Below are 22361 nucleotides of genomic sequence, written 5' to 3'. Positions count from 1 at the left end.
TCCATTTACAATTGCAACAAAAAGAATAAAGTACCTAGGAATAAATTTAACTAAGGAGGCAAAGGACTTATACAATGAAAACTAAAACCACACATATACGGACAACTAATCTTTGACAAAGCTGCCAAGAACATAAAATGGAGAAAAGACAGTCTCTTCAATAAATGGTATTGGGAAAACTGGACAGCCACATGCAAAAGAATGAAAGTAGACCATTATCTCACACCATAAACAAAAATAAACTCAAAATGGACAAAGACTTGAAAATAAGTCCTGAAACTGTAAAACTCCTGGAAGATAATGTAGGCAGTACACTCTTTGACATGGAACTTAAGAGGATCTTTTTGAATACTGTGTCTTCTCAGACAAGGGAAACAAACAAACAAAATAAACAAGTAGGATTTCGTCAGACTAAAGAGCTTCTGTAAGGCAAAAGCAACTACGATCAAAACCAAAAGACAACCCCCCAACTGGGAGAAAATTTTGGCAAATCATATATCTGATAAGGGATTAATCTCTATAATATAAAGGAACTCACACAACTAAACAATAAAAAAACAAACAGCCTGATCAAAAAATGGGCAGAGGATATGAACAGACATTTTTCCAAAGAAGATATACAGATGGCCAATAAACACATGAAAAGATGTTCAAGATCACTAATCATCAGGCAAATGCAAATCAAAACTTCACTAAGATACCACCTTACACCTATTAAAATGGCTATGATCACTAAAACTAAAAATATCAAATGTTGGAGAGGGTTTGGAGAAAAAGGAACCCTCACACACTGCTGGTGGGAATGCAAACTGGTGCAGCCACTATGGAAAACAGCATGGAGATTCCTCAAAAAATTAAAAATAGAACTACCATACGATCCAGCCATCCCACTACTGGGTATTTATCCAAAGAGCTTGAAGTCAGCAATCCCAAAAGTCCTATGCACCCCAATGTGCATTGCAGCATTATTTACAATAGGCAAGACATGGAAGCAACCTAAGTGCCCATCAACAGACAAATGGGTAAAGAAGATGTGGTACATATATACAATGGAATATTACTCAGCTGCAAAACAGAACAAAATCATTCCATTTGCAATAACATGGATGGACCTTGAGGGAATTATGTTAAGTGAAATAAGCCAGCTAGAGAAGGATAATCTGTGTATGACTCCACTCATATGAGGAATTTAAAATTATGGACTAAGAACAGTTTAGTGGATACCAGGGGAAAGGTGGGGGGGGGGGGGTGGGCACAAAGGGTGAAGTGGTGCACCTACAACATGAATGACAAACATTAATGTACAACTGAAACTTCACAAGATTGTAACCTATCATTAACTCAATAAAAAAAAAAGAAGATGTGGTATATATACACAATGGAATACTACTCTGCCATAAGAAATGATGAAATCTGGCCATTTGTGACAACATGGATGGACCTTGAAGGTGTTATGCTAAATGAGGTAAGTCAGAGGGAGAAAGTCAAATACCATATGATCTCACTCATAAGTAGAAAATAAAAACAACAACAAACAACAAATAGCAACAAAGATTGGATAAGTGGTTACCAGAGGGGCAGGGGGGAAGGAGGAGGGTGAAAGGGGTGCTTAGGCTCATGTGTGTGGTGATGGATGGTAATTAGTCTTCGGGTGGTGAACATGATGTAATCTACACAGAATTTGAAATATATTACAAGGTACACCTGAAAAAGAAAATAAAGTTTTCTCTGGGCGTTATCTTGAGCTTTAGAAAAGTTTAATCCCTTCTCTGCCTTATCTTAATAGATTTATAAACTTAGATTCTCATTTCATATTCACAAATTCTCTTACAAATAACATCATATTTTATCATCTTTACACATAGTAATGCATATTCATAACCATTCTTGAACTAGGAAAGAATCATTATAAAGTATCACCAGTAGTCTGAGAAGAGGTCAAGGTTTTTTGGTGGGTGAGAGCTTCTTAATGTTTTCCAACTCTTCCAGTTAAGAAATTATGTCTTATATATAACTATATAGGTGAGATTAAATTCTCCTTTTCCCCTTTTAATGAAATTGAAGTTATTTTTCAGTATCATTCTAATATAATCCTTTTGGCACACGAAGATTTTTAGTGATCGACCTTAGGCATCATTGTTTTCTCAGTCAATAGGCCCAATTAATTCACTCCTTCTTCACTGGTCTGTTCTATACTAAGTGTAAACTCCTTTCGACAGAGCTATGTCTAGTTTAATGGATTCTGACCGATGGGTAATAAGGACCATCCTATTACATGTAGACGTGTAGCAATACTTCCTCAGGAAGAGAACGCTGGCTGAGGTTTACTCCGAGCTTGCCGTATGTCAGGTATTATTCTAAGAGCTATAAACGGAATCAATTGATTCATTCCTCATAAAGTACTATGATTAACCACATTTTACAGATGAGGACATGGAGGCATGGAATACATAATCTGCACAAATTACAAAGCTTGGAAGTGGCTAGAAATAAAAAGAGAAACATACATGGTGTAAATCTTCAGTTCTTTAACCATGTCCTCAACAACTAACCAACTGCCTCTACAAAGGCTCATATTCTCCACAGAAATAGTCTCTCGAAATTAAATAATAATAAGGTGAAAAATGAGAGCTGAATCCTTCTCACTGGTCCAGATCCATGAAGTCCACAGTTTCCAGTATAATTTCTACTTCACTTGTTAGTTTGCAATACTTCCCCCTGCCCTTAGAAATACTTAAACTGATCGTATTCAAAAATAAATCCGACTAGATATTGTGCAGGAATTGTCATCTTTATAATTAAGATAGTCTCTAGTTACCAGAGGTAATTTTGTTCCAGCTCCTACTAGTATATGATTCTTTCTTACAAGTCTCTCTGCCACAGAGAAAATTGTGTGTAAAATGCCACACAAGTGGAGGAAGATTAAGCTCAGACATCTTTTCAGATGAACTATATCGGTATCAAGACTGTCCAAACTCATGTTAGCTTCCTAGAACACGGGTTCTGCAAAAATGGAAAATGAATGTCTTTGAACTTCTCTACAGTGATATGACGAAAACAAGTAATCTGTGAACATGAACAATTAGAACTGGAAAGTGAGTTCTGTTTCTAAACCTAATAAATAAAATAAAAGTCACCTATAATCCCAGTATTCAAAAATCACTACTCAACATTTCAGCCATTTCCTTTCAGTCTTTTTTTTCCGTATTTTTTTTTAACATAGTAAATGGCTATCTTTGAAAGCTCAAGTTTTACGTGAACCATACATTCAAGAAGTTTGTTCCCTTGTCCCCAGGAAAAGATTGCTGTTGCCTCCCCACACTCTCATAACACGTCCATCTCCCTCAAAGGTGATTCAAGTTTTTGACAGAAAAATCAAATTATTTTAGCCACTCTGCTGTTTTCTTTCCTATCTGGAAGATAAATTCTCCTTTTAAATTAAAGATTAACAAAGCCTTCAATGATTAGCACGCACCCCTGTTTCCAAAGGTGACTTGGCTGTTCTCAGTTGGTAGTGATTGCAGATGGTGATTAAAGGTGCATGCAAGGGAAGGGTCAAGTTTAAGACTTCTCTAACCCTCTGTGCTCCATCTCTGTTAACGGCCTTCCTGGTGTTAGAGATTTGTTTAATGATCAATAGTGGCTTCTATTCCTACCACTGAGTCTTTCAGAAAGCAGTATAACTAGTCAATGTTTAACTGGATTCTTTGGGTCTGAAATGGCAAAGTAGGAGTTGAAGGGAGGTCTCCATGGAAACAGGCCACCAGGAAGTGGCCAGAGGGTCAGTGTGTGGTGAAATAGAGCCAGAAAGATGTCATGAAGGAGATGACTGCTTTGTAAGGCAGGGCTAAACTTCTGAGTACCTTGATTACAGCAAGCTGCATGAGTGGCCCCCAAACCACATCCTTCATGGTTTTCCTCTGAATGTCTTTAACGTGAAATGGGCCTGAGCCACTCGAGGGCCCACCCAAGGGTGACCAAAGTAGCACCTTTGCAAAACAAAGAGGAAGAGCCTCCCTCAGCTGGCCCTGTGGACATTGTATTCAATCAGAAGCTGGAAGAAAAGAGTTCATATTTGTTCACGAGACTGCAGGACCGGAGTAAAGCTTTGGAAGGGCAGCTGCCACCTCTACGAGAGACCTGGTATGGAAGGTATTCTGCAGGTAAACGTGAAACCCCACTTGATATTTGTGTATTTGGGCCAAGGAGAGCTACTGATAGATTTACCTGTCTATCTCATCATCTTAGAAAGTTTCTAAATTGCTGAAACGTAAAGGAAAATCTTTCAATGGGAGGCTGAATATTTGTCAGTTCTAAGTATTCTGGGTACGTTAGAATGTTACCTTAGATGGGGTACATTACGCTGTATACAAGGGGCTTTCACCATTCCACATGAGAAGGAAAAAATCATTTTGTTTCAGCTTAGTTTATAGTACTTCCAATGTTTATACCTAGCATTGCCAGACGATTAAAATTGTATAAAGATGTGATGAGTTATAACAATCATATGTTTCAGTTAGATTCTAAATTTAAATCATTTTCTCCAGTGCTGTTGAATGCATCAGGCTTTGTTGTTTTGAAAGCAGCGCTTTAAGAGTGAATCCATTCTAATGTGAATTTGGAAACCACCTCACACAGAACTGATTGATTGCAGCACAGATGAGTACATGAATCACCCTCTCGCCAATCTCATATTCTTCATGGTCATCTGCAGAACTGAGAGAATTTTTTCCCTTTATGATTAGAAGCTCTGAGACTGAAGTGGCTGGGATAAATTTTCCTGGGATATTTTACAAAACATGTAAAATGTTTTATGACAATCACAATGATAATTAGTGACGACCACAATGATAATTAAATAAACATTCTAACTAGGGAAGAGAAATATACACGTATAATGTATACCTATGTATATATGTATGTAATTTCCTCTTTCCTTCTCTTTCTGGATCAGTAACAAAACTAAGTTCCCACTATAGGTCAACTTGACCACAAGGTCTTGTATTCTCTTTCAGTAACTAGGAGACCTTACCTAGAATAATTTTCATGGCTACTTTCTGTAGAACTGACAATCTTTGATTGGTTCTATATGGTCTATTGTGTTTTTTCGTGAGGAAGACTAGCCCTGAGCTAACATCTGTTTCCAATCTTCCTCTTTTTTTGCTTGAGGAGGATCAGCCCTGAGCTAACGTCTGTGCCAATATTCCTCAACTTTATATGTGGGTCACTGCCAAAGCATGGCTGACAAGTGGTGCAGGTCTGCACCTGGGATCCAAACCCGTGATCCTGGGACACCAAAGCAGAGTGCACCAAACTTAATCACTATGTCATGGAGCCAGCCCCAATATATGGCCTATCTTATGTTCAACTTCCTAAGCACATGAGTGGAAATTTTCCTCTTAGTTTCATTGGAGAATTCCTTTTTTATTCAAACCCGCTATCCAGAGCCTTAAGATTTTGGTAACTGAATGGTAAAAGCTGATTCTAATGCATTAGAGTCCCAACTGGGAAATGTTCTCTTTTTTGAAATGGTAAAATCACATTAAAAATAAATAACAAAGGGATGGTGGGCATTCTGATCACTATTTTCAAGGGGCCCATATTCTATCCCCAGCTCCACCAAATGCCAAATAGCATAACTTTGGGCAAATTACTTCATCAATCTTCTTCACCTGTAAATCAGGTAAAAATAACTGCCTGACACAGCCTGTGCCATTTTGGGAGAATCAAATTAAACTATGGGGTGGTATCACTCAAATCATAGTATGACAATAAGGAGTAGTCATGCTGCTGAAAAAAGTTTTGCTGAAAATATTTGCATTTTTAAATCCAACATGTTTTTTGTTGTCATTATTGTTGCTTCTGTCTTGCTCAATGAGCTAGCATCTCTTGAAAGAAAATAAGAATACAGTGAAGTTCTTAAGGAGGTCATTCAAATGTCTTAAGGATAGAAACACATAACTACCCAGGGATTTTTCCATTTGAAATGTAAAGTAGGACTATAGGATAGTCTACACAACAATCTAGAAATCAGAATGCTCCCAAATTGTTAAGAGGAAAGGACGAGAGAGAAAGCTTCATTCAAGCAGGGTTGGTCATGGTAGTAGTCCCAAGGGCCCAGGACAATGAAGCTAAAAAATCAAATCCATAATAGATCTCTCAAGGCTCTCTCTTTCCTAATGAGGCTTAACTCTGTAGCCCGGGTTGTTGTATCAGGAAAGAACATTGATCCGTTGTATGATAGTGGCAACTTGTGGGAATTTCTTTCCCTGGTTGGGGGGCTATTTAATTGGGAAGATACAATGCTAAGTATTGTATACTCCTATGACACACTCATGCTCCATTTCTTTATCATCTCTCTATCTCATACCTATCATCTATCTATTTCATCTGAAAAGAGAATTTATTTTCATTTCTTAAAGCTGTATTTTTTCTGATTTTCTATATTATTTGGGGGAGATTTCATGAAATTAAAACAAATCATTGTTTCTATTTTCCAGGCCAAATTTTATGTTTGAATAACATTTGTAGTCAAACACTGTTAATTGTGTGGATCATCCTCTAAATATCAATCTGGGGAGGAAATGAGGAAAGCAGAAATTAAATCCTAGGTCTAGGCTAATATTTTATCTTCTGCATCCATGTAGGGGTGCTGCTTTATGTGTTTCATCTTCACATTCAACCCATAGGTTAGACACATACAACTGAAAAGGCCCAAAATTTTATTAACAAAGTTTAAAAATTAACAATCAGCCTAATTTAATAGTAAATTGTTTTTAATGGTTTGTTCTTGTTTCTCCCCTAACCCTTCAAGTGCCCAGGGCCATGTATTTTGACATCCCACTGGAACAGGGAGAAACAAGTATTATTAAAAGGCATCCACCCCGAAGACTTCAAGTAAGATGAATTTAAAAGGCTTCATAAGGAATTTCTTGGATTTAATGGTAACATCCCTTTTAAACTCTAATCATAAAAGAGGGATATTGATAATGACCATGCTAATGAGAATGAGAATGTTGTCAATTGCAAACACCATATTTCTTCCGTATTTCCTTTTGTAATGGTTTAGAACATAGGCATGATGGGATTCAAGGGACCTGAATCTTGCCCTAGTTAGTTGGATGACTATGGGAAGTCACTTGTAATAAACAATAATAACAATAACATCTACTGTTACTGTTTAATTACCACCTACTGTAAGGCAGATACACCCTAGACAATTTGATCTGGATTCATTTAATCCTCATACCCCCCTATAAGAGAGGATGTATTATTTTTGTTTTATACATGAGTTCAGAGAGTCAAGTCACTTGCCCAAGGACAACAGAGGCTGGATATCAACCAGGTCTTTCTCCAGAGCCCGCGCTCTTAACCATCAGCATAGATGATCTCCATGGCCCTCTGTCCCTAACCTTTTATCCTTCTAAATGTTAACTGGTTGTTGAAATTGAGGACATTGGATTCCAAGGCAGCAAAGCAAGAGCTTTAAGTGCATTCACCTTAATAAATATTTAATGAATTCTCTCTAGAGAACCATAAATTCCGAGAACTCGCATCCTAGAAGGGGAAAGAGGTCTGCGTGGGTCCTTGACAATGAGCATCAGCTAAAAAGAAGACTGGGGGCTCTCTTGTGTGCAGGATCTGTCACTGACATTTAAAAAGGGAATTGGAGCCAAATCCCACCTGTCATGCATTTCACCGGGGTGTCTGGACCAATCCCAGGAGTATTTGAGCTCATTTGTTGGGGATTATTTCTGTTTCAGTCAGTTTTCATTTACTTGTCTTCTTCAGAGGCTGATAATCATTATTTGAAGTGGTTATATCCTTTGGGTACAAAGAGAGCATCTTTTCCCAAAATATTAGAAACCTCAAAATATTGTTTGGCTGATAAAAGATAAAATATAATTCTATCAAATTAATATCTAATTTTTGAATTTTTGAGCATATCTCTAGCTAAACTGGACAACTTAAAAACTTATGTTTTATTTCTAAATCAAATGCATGCTTTCAAAGGAGTGTCTTGATATATGTTCCTGTGGAATTTCTGAGCTGAATAACTCAGAGCTATTACTATAACTGGTGAAAAGTATTGAAGTAGCAGTTGACAGTTTATAAAGTACTTTCTACATCTATAGGCTTTGATACTCTTAAGTCAATTAAGCCCAAAAAGAGACCTTTGGTATTTCAGAGTAAAATACTGCACCCCCACATCCTAATCAAGCACCTTAAAAATGAAGAATCAAAATAAATGCATTGTTTGAGTGCAAAGACTATGTCTTATTCAGTCTTATATCTTCAGTCACTAACACTTAATATCTATCCCACAAAAGTTTGTGAATGAATGAATAGATGATTGAATGACAATGAGACCCATTATCCCCAACAGGAAAAAAAATCAAATGCACTCCTTGCTATTGCAGACCTGAAGCATCACTGTATTGGAAGTCCGGTTGACTAGCCAAAACAACCATGTGATGAGTTATAGGGATAGAGGAGTGTTTTATTGAACCCAAGAGTTGGGAGGTACCTGGACTTCAGGGAAGAGCTGTGCCTTGGAACCTTAAAGGCAGAGGAACTCTGTGTGTCTCCCCTAAGCTCTTCTCCCTGCATTTGCTTTACTCTCTCCCTGCAGATTGACTTTCTCTGCTCCTTAAGACCACTTGGTGAAATATGGCCACCCTGAATTTGCACCTTGTAGTTCCAGTCAAAGGACACACTGGCCTGGCCCTCTTGGCTCCAATTCCAAATTCCTGAGAGAAAAGATCTTATTGGCTCATTTTTCTCGTAATTCCAGTTCTGGTCCAATGAGCTATGACCAGCGGATATGCTCATGCAGTAGAAATGTGGGCAGAGGATCCCCCCGCCCCATAGGTTCTGGAGACACCTCCTAGAGAAGAGGGAAATCACTGGGAATTTGGCAGACACTCCCAAAGATATCAACTATAATTATCTTCACAAATAAGGCTCAGCACATTTTCTACCACAAATGGGTTTTTGAGAGAATAATAAATGCTGGGTTCCCATGACATGCTAATTAATAGCCTAATCTCTGCCAAAGAAAATTCTAAAAGTATTTCTAATTACTAAACCAAATCTAATTGTATCCTAATAACTTGAGTGCATATTTGGCATTCTCCACTTCCTGAACATCTACTCCTCAAGTAAAGAGCAGGTCATGCACTGAGGTCCCCCACGCAGAGCTGCTGAGAGCTGAGAGCCTCTGCCAGGGAACTCAAGTCAAATGTGCTACGTCGAAGAGCTGATCATCACTGTCTCTCCGGCTGATTCACCTTCTTGTCCAACCATCTCAGGTCCTACCTAAAGTGGAGTTAGGTCCCCTCCTGCCCCATATCATGTGTCCTCCGGTGATTCCTCAGATGACTTCCTTGTCTCCAAAGATTTGCTTAAATTTCACCTTCCCATAAGGCTTATCATGACAACCTGTGGACAGTTGCAACTCTTACCCTGGCACTCCTGATTCCCCTGACACTTCACCCTCTTTTCTTTTCCCCAGAGCACTTATTTCCATCTAACACCAAGCAATTTACTCATCTATTATGTCCATTGTGTATTTTCTTCACCGCCTCCCTGCCAATACTAGAATATAATCTTTATAGAGGCAGAGATTTTGTCTGTTGTCTTCACTAATGTATCCAAGTTTATAGAACAGTCCCTGGCACGTAATAAGTGATCAATAAGTAGGTATTGAATAAATGTTGGACGAATGAATGGAGAGGAGAGAAAGGTGAGCATGAATACTGCTAGTAAGGGATAAGGAGGGTGGTTCTGACCTGGATGGTTTCATTACATCATTTAATCATTAGATAAATTGTTACCAACTTATTCCCTTTCCTTGCCTTTTCTAATCCTTTGCCCATTTTCTATTATCTTTTTCTTTGTGATCTGTGAGAGTTCTTTATATATCTTAGATGAGTCCATTGTTAGTTATATATATTGCAAACATCTTCTCTCCATATGTGATTTGCCTTTTCATTTTGCTTGTGTGTGTACAAAGATTTCCACTTTTACTGTTGTCAAATTTCTCAATCTTAATCTTTGTGTTTTGTATTTCCTGTATTTTGTCTAAGAAATTTTTATCTTCCCCAAGGTCATGAGGATATTCTTCTTTCTTTCCAAAATGTATAATATTTAACTTTTCACATTTAGTTCTTAATCCATCTGAAATTCATTTGTGTGCAGGAGCAAAACTGGAATCTAATTTTACTTTTTTTTCCATTGGATTAATCTTTTGCACCAGCACTCTTTATAGAATCATCTATTCTTTGGCCATTGAATTAAAATGTTACTTCTGTTATATATCCAATTTCCAGAGCTTCATGAATCTGTTTCTGGGCTATCTCTTCTGTCACATTGGTCTATTTGTGTCTTTCCACAGGGATTCCAGACTGTCTTAATTATGTACCTTTAAGCTAAGTCTTTATATCTAATATGGCAAGTCCCCTCACATCCTTCTTCTTTACAACTGTCTTTGCTATTTATGGTCCTTTGCTCTTCCCTTTGAAGTTTGGATCTTCTCATTAGTATTCTGATTTAATGCATTCATAGATTAATTTGGGGAAAATTGATCATGTTTACAAGATTGAGTCTTCTGAACCACAAGCATAGCACAAATCTTCATTTTCACTCAGATTTTATATCTTTCAATAATGTTTCTTCATTTCTTTACAGAGGTGTTGTGTGATTTTTTTAGGTTTGTTTCTAGGTACCTGTGTCAGTTGGGGTCCAATCAGAGAAACAGAATGGTTAGGAGAAACATATATTAAGAGACTTATTGCAAGGAATTGGTTTACATGATTATAGAGGCTGGCAAGGCAAGTTAGAAATCCATAGGGCAGGCCGTCAGGAAGGGCACTCTCCAGGATGAGTGAAGCTGCCATCCACAAGTAGAATTTCCTCTTCTTCAGGGAAGCCTCAGTTCTGTTCTTAATCCTTTCAATTGATTGAATCAGGCCCACCCAGATTATCTGAAATAATCTTCCTTACTTAAAGTCAACTGATTATGGACTTTAATCACATCTACAAGATAATTTTGCAGCAACACTTAGATTAGTGTTTGAATAACTGGAGACTGTAGCCTACCCAAGTTGACACTGGCCAACAAAATACATTACAGGGGTTTTTTCCTCCTGTTATGAATGAGGTCTTTTTTCCCATTTCATTTTCTAAATGATTATTATTTGTGAATTAAAAAGTTACTGATTTTTGTATATTGAATTTTGTGTTCCACTACTTTATTAAAATACCTTGTTAATTCTAATTGTCTATAGAGTCTTCCAAATTTTCTACACAGACAATATCTTCCATAAATAAGAATAATTTTTCCTCTGTCTTCACAATTCTTATTGCTTCTACTTTTTTTTTTTTCTTTTACTTTTGCATTGGCTAGAACTTCTCTTGTAATGTTGAATATAAGCAGTGATAATGGGCATCCTTGTCTTATCCATGACATAAATGGGACTGGTTTGAAAACCAAGTACATTTGCAATAGGATTTTGATAGATGCTACTTAGAGTCCCAAAAGGAAACAGATGGCACACTCAAATTAGGATATTCAAGAAAGTTTTCTTTGCAAACAACTATTTGCAGAGATTTGGATTAGGGGAACCACAGAGGACATTGCAATAACCACTATTGGCAGCTGAGGGGTAACCACCTCTAGGCCAAGGGACTGGGAGAGTGAGAGATTCCTGGAACCTGGAGGAGAGAGTCAGGTAGAGGAAGCTCCTTTGAGAAGAGCAGTGGGACACAGCCAACACAATATGACCTTGCAGGGAGGGCACCAGAGGAAGAAATATCCCGATCTCATTCTCTTTCCTCTCTCAGATCTCCTGCCAGGGCTCCTCAGTGGCTGAATCCAATGGAAATCTAGAAGGCAGGAGAAACTGCTTAGTCCTTACATGCAGAGAACAGAGTAGAGATATGTGGCAAGTGGATATGGAGAAACAAATGGAAGATCTCTGGCACAAAGCTGTTTATTAAATTATTGACATTCCCTCTATTCCTAGTATACTAAGAGTTTTTCTTAGGGCTGAGTGTTAAATTTTATTGATTTTTTTCTCCATCTATTAAAATAATCTTATGGATTTTCTTTTTTAATCAGTCGATATAATGTATTACACTAATAGATTTTATGATATTGAACCATGCTTGCATTCTTGGCGTAAATCCTACTTGGTCATGAGATACATATATAAATACAGTGGTGAATTTTATATGCTTGGGCCTTTTGTATCTATTTTTGTAAGTGAAGTTGTTCTATAACTTCCCTAGACTGTCTTTTCTCCAGTTTTGCTCTCAAGGTTGTACTAGTTTTGTAAAATGAGTTGATTACCCATCTGTCTTTTCTATTCTCTAAAACATTTGATATAGTTGCTGTTGTTATCCATTCCTTAAAAGCTTAATGAAACAGGCCTGTGAAACCATCTTTGGTCACCTGGAGTTTAGAAGCATAAGAAATTTTCCTACTAAATTTTTTAGTTCATTTAGGTATCTTATTTTCTTCGTGATTCAATACTGCAAATTTATATTTTTCCAGAAAATTATCCATGACCCTAAGATTTCAAATTTATTGTTGTAAAGTCTTACCTTCTTCATAGTCAATGTTTTGATAATGCTTGTAAAACAAATCTTCCAGCTTACATTTTGATGGAGCTCTTTTATCCCAGGTAGAGACGGGGAGAAGAACTCAGCCCCTGATTTCAAGCTGTGGTCCTGGCTCTAGTTTCCCATCTTATATGGAGCATTTTTAGGTCCCTTTAACCTAAAGAAATAACTCACAGCCATCAGGAGCCCTAAATGTGTTTTGAATCAGCTGCCCACAAGTATGGGCTTCTGTTCTATGAAAATGTATGACTTGTATCTTTTTGGTTTTATGTTTTATTTTTCATTGCTAGATGTTTGGAGCAAAGAATGTTATTTCATGTGAACTCACTGCAATGCCTTGACCAGAAATTCCTCCCAGAACCTTAAAGGACACATTTTTAAGTCATGTTACCAAACAAACTGTAAAGTTTCTTTGAGTGGCCCCTGCCCACCTTTCTATCCCGCTGGTAAACAGAAGCAACCGTCTCAGGTTAGTGTGTCACCAAGCTCAGTGATTTACGCCTGATTTAATCTCCAGTCCTGCTTCCCCCAGCTGACACTTCAAATGATTATCTGACTATTTGTTTTGTTTGAGAAGCCAAATAACCCAGAAACTGTTAGATAAACGACACATTTTTTTACAGCATGATATGAATAAAGGTGTCTTTCTACCAATTCTCTAGGAATTCCTTCCACTGTGTTCTCTTTGAAGATGACAAAGTGAGGCTTCTTGCTTCCCAGGTGGGGAGAAGGATCATTGATATGAACCCAGAATTCTGAGTCTATTTAATTTGGCTGGTTTGTTTAGAGAAGCCAAATTTCCAACAGTTTTTTTGCAGTGCTTCCCAGGCTGAGTACAAATGATCTAGTGGAGGGACCCTATTTGCAATGTAAGTTGCTGCCATCTAGTGTCCCTGGTGGAGGAATAGTGTGATTCTTAAGTTCTTTCCAAAGGCTAGGAATAAGGTAGCTGCCTGGAGAGAGTTCTTAGAGACATCTACTACTTAACCCCTATCAGAACCATGAATTTAAATAAAATGAGGCTGAAAATAGAAGAATATATATTCACACTTTCAAAGAAAAACCTGGCCCTAAGAACTTATGGATAGATTATTTTAAATAGCTGAAAATATTTAAATAGCTGGCTTTTTCAGGCTCAATTTTGCAAGAAGGCTCCACAAACAAATCCTCTGTAGTCTACTCTAATGTAGTTCCTTTATTCACCTGGGCCATTTGGAAGCCAGTGGACCCCACCCTAGGAAATCATCAGAATCCCCTAGAGAGTTTTGAAAAAATATATATTCCGAAGAAACAATTGATAAGCTGGACTGCATTAAAATTAAAAACTCCTGCTCTGTGAAAGATAAGGTCAAGAGAATAAGAAGATGAGAAGAGAAGATGTACAGATGGCAAGTAAGCATATGAAAATATGTCCAACATCATATGTCATCAGGGAAATGAGAATTAAAATAACTATGAGATATCACTATATACCTGTTAGAATGGTCAAAATCCGGAACACCAGCAACACCAAAAGCTGGTAAGGATGTGGAGCAACAGGAACTCTCATTCATTGCTAGTGGGAATGCAAAATGGTACAGCCACTTTGGAAGTTGGTTTGGCAGTCTCCTACAAACTAAACATAGCCTTATCATATAATCCAGCAATCATGCTCCTTGGTATTTACCCAAATTAATTGAAAACTTATGTCCACACAAAAACCTGCACATGGATGTTTATGGCAGCTTTATTCAAAATTTCCAAAACTTGGAAGCAATCAAGACGTCCTTCAGTCATGGAATGGATAAACTGAGGTACATTCGTATTACGAAATATTCAGCACTAAACAGAAATGAACTATCGCTCCATGAAGAAACATGGAGGAAACTTAAATGTGTATTATTAAGTGAAAGAAGCCAATCTGAAAGGCTACATACTATAAGATTCCAAGTATATTAACATTCTAGAAAAGGCAAAACTGTGGAGACAGTAAAAGATCAGTGATTGCCAGGGGTTGGGGGAGGGAGGGATGAATAGGCAGGACATAAAGAATTTTTAGGGCAGTGAAAGTACTCTGTATGATACTACATTGGTGGATACATGACTATGCATTTGTCCAAACCCATAGAATGTACAACACCGAGAGTGAACACTAATATAGGCCAGGTACTTTGGATGATAATGATATGTGAATGTAAGTTTATCAGTTATAACAAATGTACACTCTGGTGAGGGATGTTGATGAGGAGGTTTTGCACATGTAGACACAGGGAGTATATGGAAACTCTCTATACTTTTGCTGTGAACCTCCACCTTTGAGTTCTTCAGAGAAGAAAGCCAGACACACCTTTCTCTTACGGGGATTGATCATCTCCCATTACCTGCTTGCTAAGTCATTATGTTTAGAAAACCCACTTCCGCCCCTGAGGTGAGAATGGGACAGAGAACCACCTCCCACCACAAATGCAAATTGCCTGGCACAAAACTAACATAAAGATGAGCTCTGCCCCTTTGTCTCTCCCCGCTGTCTCCATATCCTGTGCCCTTCTTTTCCTCCTTGCCAGGTGAGCTTTGGGCTGCTCCAGCAGAAAGGACTGCTGGCTGCTTTCCCTGGAACAGCTCAGGCCCAGGCCCAGGGACCAGGAAATTGCTCTCCAATGAAGTAGTGGGAGGCACAGGTCATGCCCCCACTGTGAGTACTGGATGCTCAGCATCCATTTTCCATGGGCTCTCCCTTTCTCTTCTCACTCTGGTCACCTTGAAAGCCAAGGTAGCTTCCAGGTCTACCCCTTAATAATATGACAAATGAGACTAAACTTAAAAATAATTTTTAAATAAATTAGCATTTACCTTTAGTGTTGGACTGATGTGAGAGTGGTGCTCACACTGTCGGCTATAGCATGGCATCCTCCCGGTTTTCTTCCTACTCCTGGAGCCGTGGATTCTCAGTCTCCTTGGCAGCTCATCCCCGTCCACCAGCCTCTCTGTGTTGCACCTCCTCAAGTCTTCAGTCTCTGGCTCTGCTCTTCTCGCTCTTGACCTCCCTCTCACTATAGTTTCAGTTGTTCTCAGCCCAGGGGTGATTCTCAGGTATGTGTCTCCAGCACAGACCTCTCCTCTGAGCTCCACGCCTGTATATCTAATTATCTACTCAGCCTCTACACTGCTATGTCTCAAAGGTGTCTCAAACTCAATCTGCCCTAAACCGAATTTGTATCTTCCTGCTGTATCCCACCCAAACCTGGTCCTCCTCTGGGATTCCCCATCTCAGTGAATGATAACATTATTCACCCCTTGTGTTTGGATGTCATTGGACACTTCACTCTCTCTCGCCATCCATAACAATCTTGTTTGATCTGTTTTAAATGTTTGTGGAGCCCATCAGTTTCCTCTCTGGGAGCCCCCAGCCTCCTAACTGCTCTCTCCACACCCATAATTGCTCTTCTCTAGCCTAGTTTCCACACTGCAGCTACTGTGATTGTTTGTTAAAAAGCAAATGTAATCATGTCACTGCTTTGCTCGACACATGTCAATGGCTGCCCACTGCTCTTAAGGAGACCAAGGTCTTCAGAATGCCCCATGAGGTCCTGTGTGAGCGGGCCCCTGCCTACCTCCCCAGCCTCCTTTGAGCCATTCTTTCTCTCACTCTGAACTGCAGTTGACTGACTTCTTGCAGTTCCTTCAACAGATCATGCTGTCGCCCACCTCAGAGCTATTGCTCACGTTGTTCCCTCCACCTGGAACACCTTAGTCCCCTAAAATTTCCAAACTTCCAACTTCTGCTGAAAAGTTACTTCCTCAGGAAACTTTCTTGGGCTACTTCCTTACTCCTCTCCCCCTTGTATTAGTTTTCTAAGGCTGCCATAACATAGTACAACAAACTGTAGGGCCTACAATAGAAATGTATTATCTCACAGTTCTGGAAGTTAGAAGTCCAAGATCAAGGTGTTGGCAGGGTTAGTTCCTTCTGACTTCTGAGAGATAGAATCTGTTTCATGCCTCTCTGTTAGCTTCTGGTGGTTTGCTGGCAATCTTTGGCATTCCTTGGTTTGTAGAGGCGTCACCCCAATCTCTGCCTTCTTCCCATGGCGTTCCCCCTGTGGGCTTACCTGTGTCCAAATTTCCCCTTTTTATGAGGACACCAGACATATCAGATTAAGGGTCCACCTGACTCCAATATGTCTTCATCTTAATTAATTACATCTGCAAGGACCTTATTTTCAAAATAAGGTCACAGTCTGAGGTACTGGAGGGTTAGGACTTCAACATATGAATTTATAGGGGGACACGATTCAACTCATACCACCCCCATTTCCAGTTGTACCTCCAGTTATAGATTGTCATAGTCCTGCCCTGTAGACTTTTTCTTCAAAGCACTGATCACAGTTTGTAATTATTAATGAAATATTCACACGAACAAAAGCGTATTTGTTCCCCCCCATCAATTTTTTAAAAATTATTTTATTGAGGTCACATTGGCTTATAACATTGAGTAAATTTCAGGAGTACATGATGATATTTCAGTTTCTGTATAGACTGCATCGTGTTCAACACCCATAGTCTAGTTTCCATCCATCGCCATACATATGTGCGTGCCCCTTTACCCTTTTCACCTTCCGCTACTCCCTTCCCCTCTGGTAACCATCAATTTATCCTCCTTGTCTATATGTTTGTTGGTTGATTTATCTTCTACATATGTGAAATCATACAGTATTTGTCTTTCTCTGTCTGACTTATTTCATTTAGCATAATACCCTCAAGGTCCATCCATGTTATAGCAAATGGCACGATTTCAACTCTTTTTATGGCTGAGTAGTATTCCATTGTATGTATATACCACATGTTCTTTATCCATTCATCAGTTGATGGGCACTTGGGTTGCTTCCACATCTTGGCTATTGTGAATAATGCTGCAATGAACATAGGGGTGCATGTATCTTTTTGAATTACTTATTTCATGTTCTTTGCATAAATACCCAGAAGTGGAGTAGCTGGATCATATGGTATTTCTATTTTTAATTTTTTGAGAAATCTTCATATTGTTTTTCCTAGTGGCTGCAACAGTTTGCATTCCCACCAGCAGTGTATGAGGCTTTCCTTTTCTCCACATCCTCTCCAACACTTATTATTTCTTGTCTTGTTCATTATAGCCATTCTGATAGGTGTGAGGTGATATCTCATTGTAGTTTTGATTTGCATTTCCCTAATAGTTAGTGATGTTGAACATGTTTTCATGTGCCTGTTGGCCATCTGTTCATCTTCTTTGGAAAAATGTCTGTTTATATCCTCTGCCCATTTTTTGATTGGGTTGTTCATTTTTTTGCTGTTGCATTATATGAGTTCTTTATATATTTTGGAAATTAATCCCTTGTCAGATATACGATTTGCAAATATTTTCTTCCAGTTGGTGGGTTGTCTTTTCATTTTGTTGATGGTTTCCTTTGCTGTGCAGAAGCTTTTTAGTCTGATGTAGCCTCAATTGCTTATTTTTTCTTTTGTTTCCCTTGCCTGAGCAGACATGGTATTCAAAAAGATACTGCTAAGACTAATGTCAAAGAGCACACTGCCTATTTTTTCTTCTAGAAGTTTTATGGTTTCAGGTCTTACTTTCAAGTCTTTAATCCATTTTGAGTTAATTTTTGTGTACAGTGTAAGATAATCATCTACTTTCATTCTTTTGCATGTGGCTGTCCAGTTTTTCCAACACCATTTATTGAAGAGACTTTCCTTTCTCCATTGTATGTTCTTGGCTCTTTTGTTGAAGATTAGTTGTCCATAAATGTGTGATTTTATTTCTAGGCTCTCAATTCTGTTCCATTGATCTGTGTGTCTGTTTTTCTGCCACTACCATGCTGTTTTGATTACTACAGCTTTGTAATATATTTTGAAATCATGGAGTGTAATACCTCCAACTTTATTCTTTTTTCTTAGGATTTCTTGGCCTCTTTAGGGTCTTTTCTTGTTCCATATAAATTTCAGGATTCTTTGTTCCATTTCCGTGAAGAATGTCATTGGGATTCTGATTGGGATTACATTGAATCTGTAGATTGTTTTAGGTAATATGGACATTTTAACTGTTTATTCTTTCAATCCAGGAGCATGGAATATCTCTATTTCTTTATGTCTTCCTCAATTTCTTTCAGTAAAGTCTTATAGTTTTCAGTGTATATGCCTTTCACCTCTGGTTAAATTTATTCCTAGTTATTTTATTCTTATTTTTTGTGATAGTAAGTGGGATTATATTCTCTTTATTTTAAGATTGGCACCTGAGCTAACAACTGTTGCCAATCTTCTTTTTTTACTCCCCAAATCCCCCCAGTACATAGGTTTATCTTTTAGTTGTGAATCCTTCTAGTTGTGGTATGTGAGATGCCACCTCAGCATGGCCTAATGAGCGGTGCCATGTCCATGCCCAGGATCTGAACTGGCAAAACCCTGGGTCACCAAAGTGGAGCGCCCAAACTTAACTGTTCAGCCACGGGGCTGGATCTGGGATTATATTCTTGATTTCTCTTTCTGCTAGTTCATTATTAGTGTATAGAAATGCAGTTGACTTTTGTATGTTGACCTTGTACCCTGCAACTTTACCGTATTTGTTGATTATTTCTAATCATTTTTGGTGTGTTCTTTAGGGTTCTCTATATATAGAATCATGTCATCCACAAATAGGGACAGTTTTACTTCTTCCTTTCCAATTTGGATCCCTTTTGCTTCTTTTTTTCTTGCCTAATTGCTCTGGCTAAAACTTCCAGTACTATGTTGAGTAAAAATGGCAAAAGTGGGCTTCCTTGTCTTGTTCCTGTTCTCAGAGGAATGGCTTTCAGTTTTTCATCATTGAGTATGATGTTGGCTGTGGGTTTGTCATACATGGCCTGTATTATATTGAGGTACTTTCCTTCTATACCCATTTTATTGAGAGTTTTTGTCATAAATGGATGTTGGATCTTGTTAAATGCTTTCTCTGCATCTATTGAGATGATAATGTGATTTTTATTATTCATTTTGTTAATGTGATGTATTACATTGGTTGGTTTACAAATGTTGAACCATCCCTGCATCCCTGGAATAAACCCCACCTAACTGGTATATGACCCTTTTAATGTATTGTTGTATTTGATTTGCTACTATTTTGTTGAGGATTTTTATGTCTATGTTCATCAGCAATATTGGCCTGTAACTTTCTTTTTTTGTGTGGTCCTTCTCTGGTTTTGGTATCAGGATAATATTGGCCTTGTAACGTGAGTTAGGAAACATCTCATCCTCTTCAACTTTTTGGAAGAGTTTGAGAAGGATAGGTATTAAATCTTCTTTGAATGTTTGGTAGAATTCTCCAGAGATGCCATCTGGCCCTGGACTTTTGTTTCTTGGGAGGTTTTTGATTACTGTTTCAATCTCTGCTTGTAATTGGTCTATTCAGATTCTCTCTTTCCTCTTGATTCAGTTTTGGGAGCTTGTATGAGTCTAAGAATTTATCCATTTCTTCTAGATTATCCAAGTTGTTGACATATAGCTTTTCATAGTATTCTCTTATAAGCCTTTGTATTTCTGTGATGTGTGTTGTAGTTTCTCTGCTTTCATTTCTGATTTTATTTATTCAAGTCTTCTCTCTTTTTTTCTTAGTGAGTCTGACTAAGGGTTTGTCAATTTAGTTTATCTTCCCAAAGAACTGAGTCTTAGTTTCATTGATCCTTTCTATTGGTTTTTTTTTTTTTTGCCTCTATTTTATTTATTTCTGCTCTAATTTTTATTATTTCCTTTCTTCTACTGACTCATTGCTTTGTTTGTTCTTCTTTTTCTAATTCTTTTAGGTATAGTGTAAGATTGTTTATTTGAGATTTTTCTCATTTCTTGAGGTAGGCCTCTATTGCTATAAACTTCCCTCTTAGTACTGCTTGTGCTGCATCCCATAAGTTTTGGTATGTTCTGTTTTCATTTTCATTTGTCTCCAGGTATTTTTTGATTCTCCTTTGATTTCTTCATTGATTCAGTAGTTGTTCAGTAGCATGTTCTTTAGTCTCCACATATTTGTGATTTTTCCAGCTTTTTTCTTGTAGCTTATTTCTAGTTTCATACCATTGTGGTTGGAAAAGATGCTTGATATGATTTCAATCTTCTTAAATTTATTGAGGCTTGCTTTGTTTTCCAACATATGGTCTACCTTTGAGAACGTTCCATGTGAACTTCAGAAGAACATGTATTCTGCTGTTTTTGGATGGAATGTTTTCTATATGTCTATTAAGTCCATCTGGTCTAGTGTTTCATTTAAGACCACTGTTTCCTTGTTAAATTTCTGTCTGGATGATCTAGCCATTGACATAAGCGGAGTGTTAAAGTCTCCTACTGTTATTGCATTGCTGTCAATTCCCTTTAGGTCTGCTAATAGTTGCTGGATATACTGTGGTGCTCCTGTGTTAGGTATGTGTATATATATATAAATAATTGTTATGTCTTCTTGGTACAATGTCCCTTTTATCATTATATTATGCCTATCTTTGTCTCTTATCTTTTTTGTCTTGAAGTCTGTTTTTCCTGATATAAGTGTGACTACACTTGCTTTCTTTTTGTTGCCATTTGCTTAGGGTATCATCTTCCATCCCTTCACTCTGATCCTATGTTTGTCCTTAGAGCTGAGATGTGTTTCCTGGAGGCAGCACATTGTTGGGTCTTTTTTTTTTTAATCCATCCAGCCACTCTGTGTCTTTTGATTGAAGAATTCAATCTATTTACATTTAGAGTGATTACTGATTATATGAAAGCTTAATACTGAGATTTTATATTTTGTTTTCTGGTTGTTCTATATTTCATTGTTTCTTTTTCCTTGTATTTCTGACTGCCATTTCAGTTTGGTGGGTTTTGTATGTTTTTATCATTTTTCTCTTTATTTATGATTTGTAACTCTGCTCTGATTTTTTGTTTTCTGGTTACCATGAGGTTTGTATAAAAGGTCTCATAGATAAGATCGTCCTTTTTCTGCTGATAGCATCTTATCGTCATTTGCCTATGTAGGTTCTGTCCTTTTCCTCTTTTCTGTCTATGTTTTTGTTGTCACTAATTATTCTTTTTTGTGTTGTGAGTTTGTGACCAAATTGAAGTGGTTATAGTTATTTTTGATGCTTTCTTTCCCTTTATCTTTTCTGTTATAATTAAGTGTTTACAAACCTATTCTGATATAGAGCTGCAATTTTCTGATTCTGCCTATCTATTTATCTCCTTGCTCAGAGCTTTGTAAACCTTTGCTTTTTTATTTCAGGTAGGAGGGCTCCATTCAACATTTCTTGTAAGCCAGGTCTAGTGGTGAATAACTCTCTCAGCTTTTATTTGTCTGGGAAAGGTTTTATTTCTCCATAATATCTGAAGGATAATTTTGCTGGATGGAGTATTCTTGGCTGGTAATTTTTGTTTTTCAGTATTTTGAATATATCATTCTACTCTCTCCTAGCCTGTAGGATTTCTGCTGAGAAATCTGCTGAAAGCCTGATGGGGTTCCTTTGTAGGTTATTTTCTTCTCTCTGGCTGCCCTTAGTATTCTTTGTTTGTCATTGACTTTTGATAGTTTTAATATTACAAACCTTGAAGAAAGTTTTTTTTTTTTTTGCATTGAGGTAATTAGGAGTTCTATTAGCTTCATGTACTTGTATGTCCAATTCCTTCTCCAGGTTTGGGAAGTTCTCAGTTATTATTTCTTTGAATAAGCTCTCTGCTCCTTTTGCCCTCTCTTCTCCTTCTGGGATACCTATTATCCTTAAGTCAGTTTTCCT

The 22361-nt window shown here is 37.8% G+C and overlaps 1 protein-coding gene across 4 annotated transcripts in view; it reads left to right on the top strand.

The window, feature by feature from the left end:
• The first annotated feature begins 3737 nt into the window (after window positions 1-3737).
• CCDC198 (coiled-coil domain containing 198) overlaps window positions 3738-22361 on the top strand; it is a 32370-nt gene continuing 13746 nt past the window's right edge. Inside the window, exons 1-2 of one of the 4 annotated variants that reach the window (XM_014850725.3) lie at window positions 3738-4163; window positions 6815-6897. In XM_014850725.3, the coding sequence (XP_014706211.1) occupies window positions 3941-4163; window positions 6815-6897 (306 nt within the window). In that variant the 5' untranslated portion in view covers window positions 3738-3940. Of the gene's footprint in view, window positions 4164-6814; window positions 6945-22361 lie in introns of all 4 variants that reach the window. The other 3 variants (XM_014850724.3, XM_044773644.2, XM_070513681.1) reach the window with 3 other exon arrangements.

Source organism: Equus asinus, chromosome 7 (assembly GCF_041296235.1).
Source record: "Equus asinus isolate D_3611 breed Donkey chromosome 7, EquAss-T2T_v2, whole genome shotgun sequence".
NCBI classification, from domain to species: Eukaryota; Metazoa; Chordata; class Mammalia; order Perissodactyla; family Equidae; genus Equus; species Equus asinus.
The sequence above is the reverse complement of the archived record's forward strand: the minus strand, read 5'-3'. Positions and strand labels throughout refer to the sequence as shown.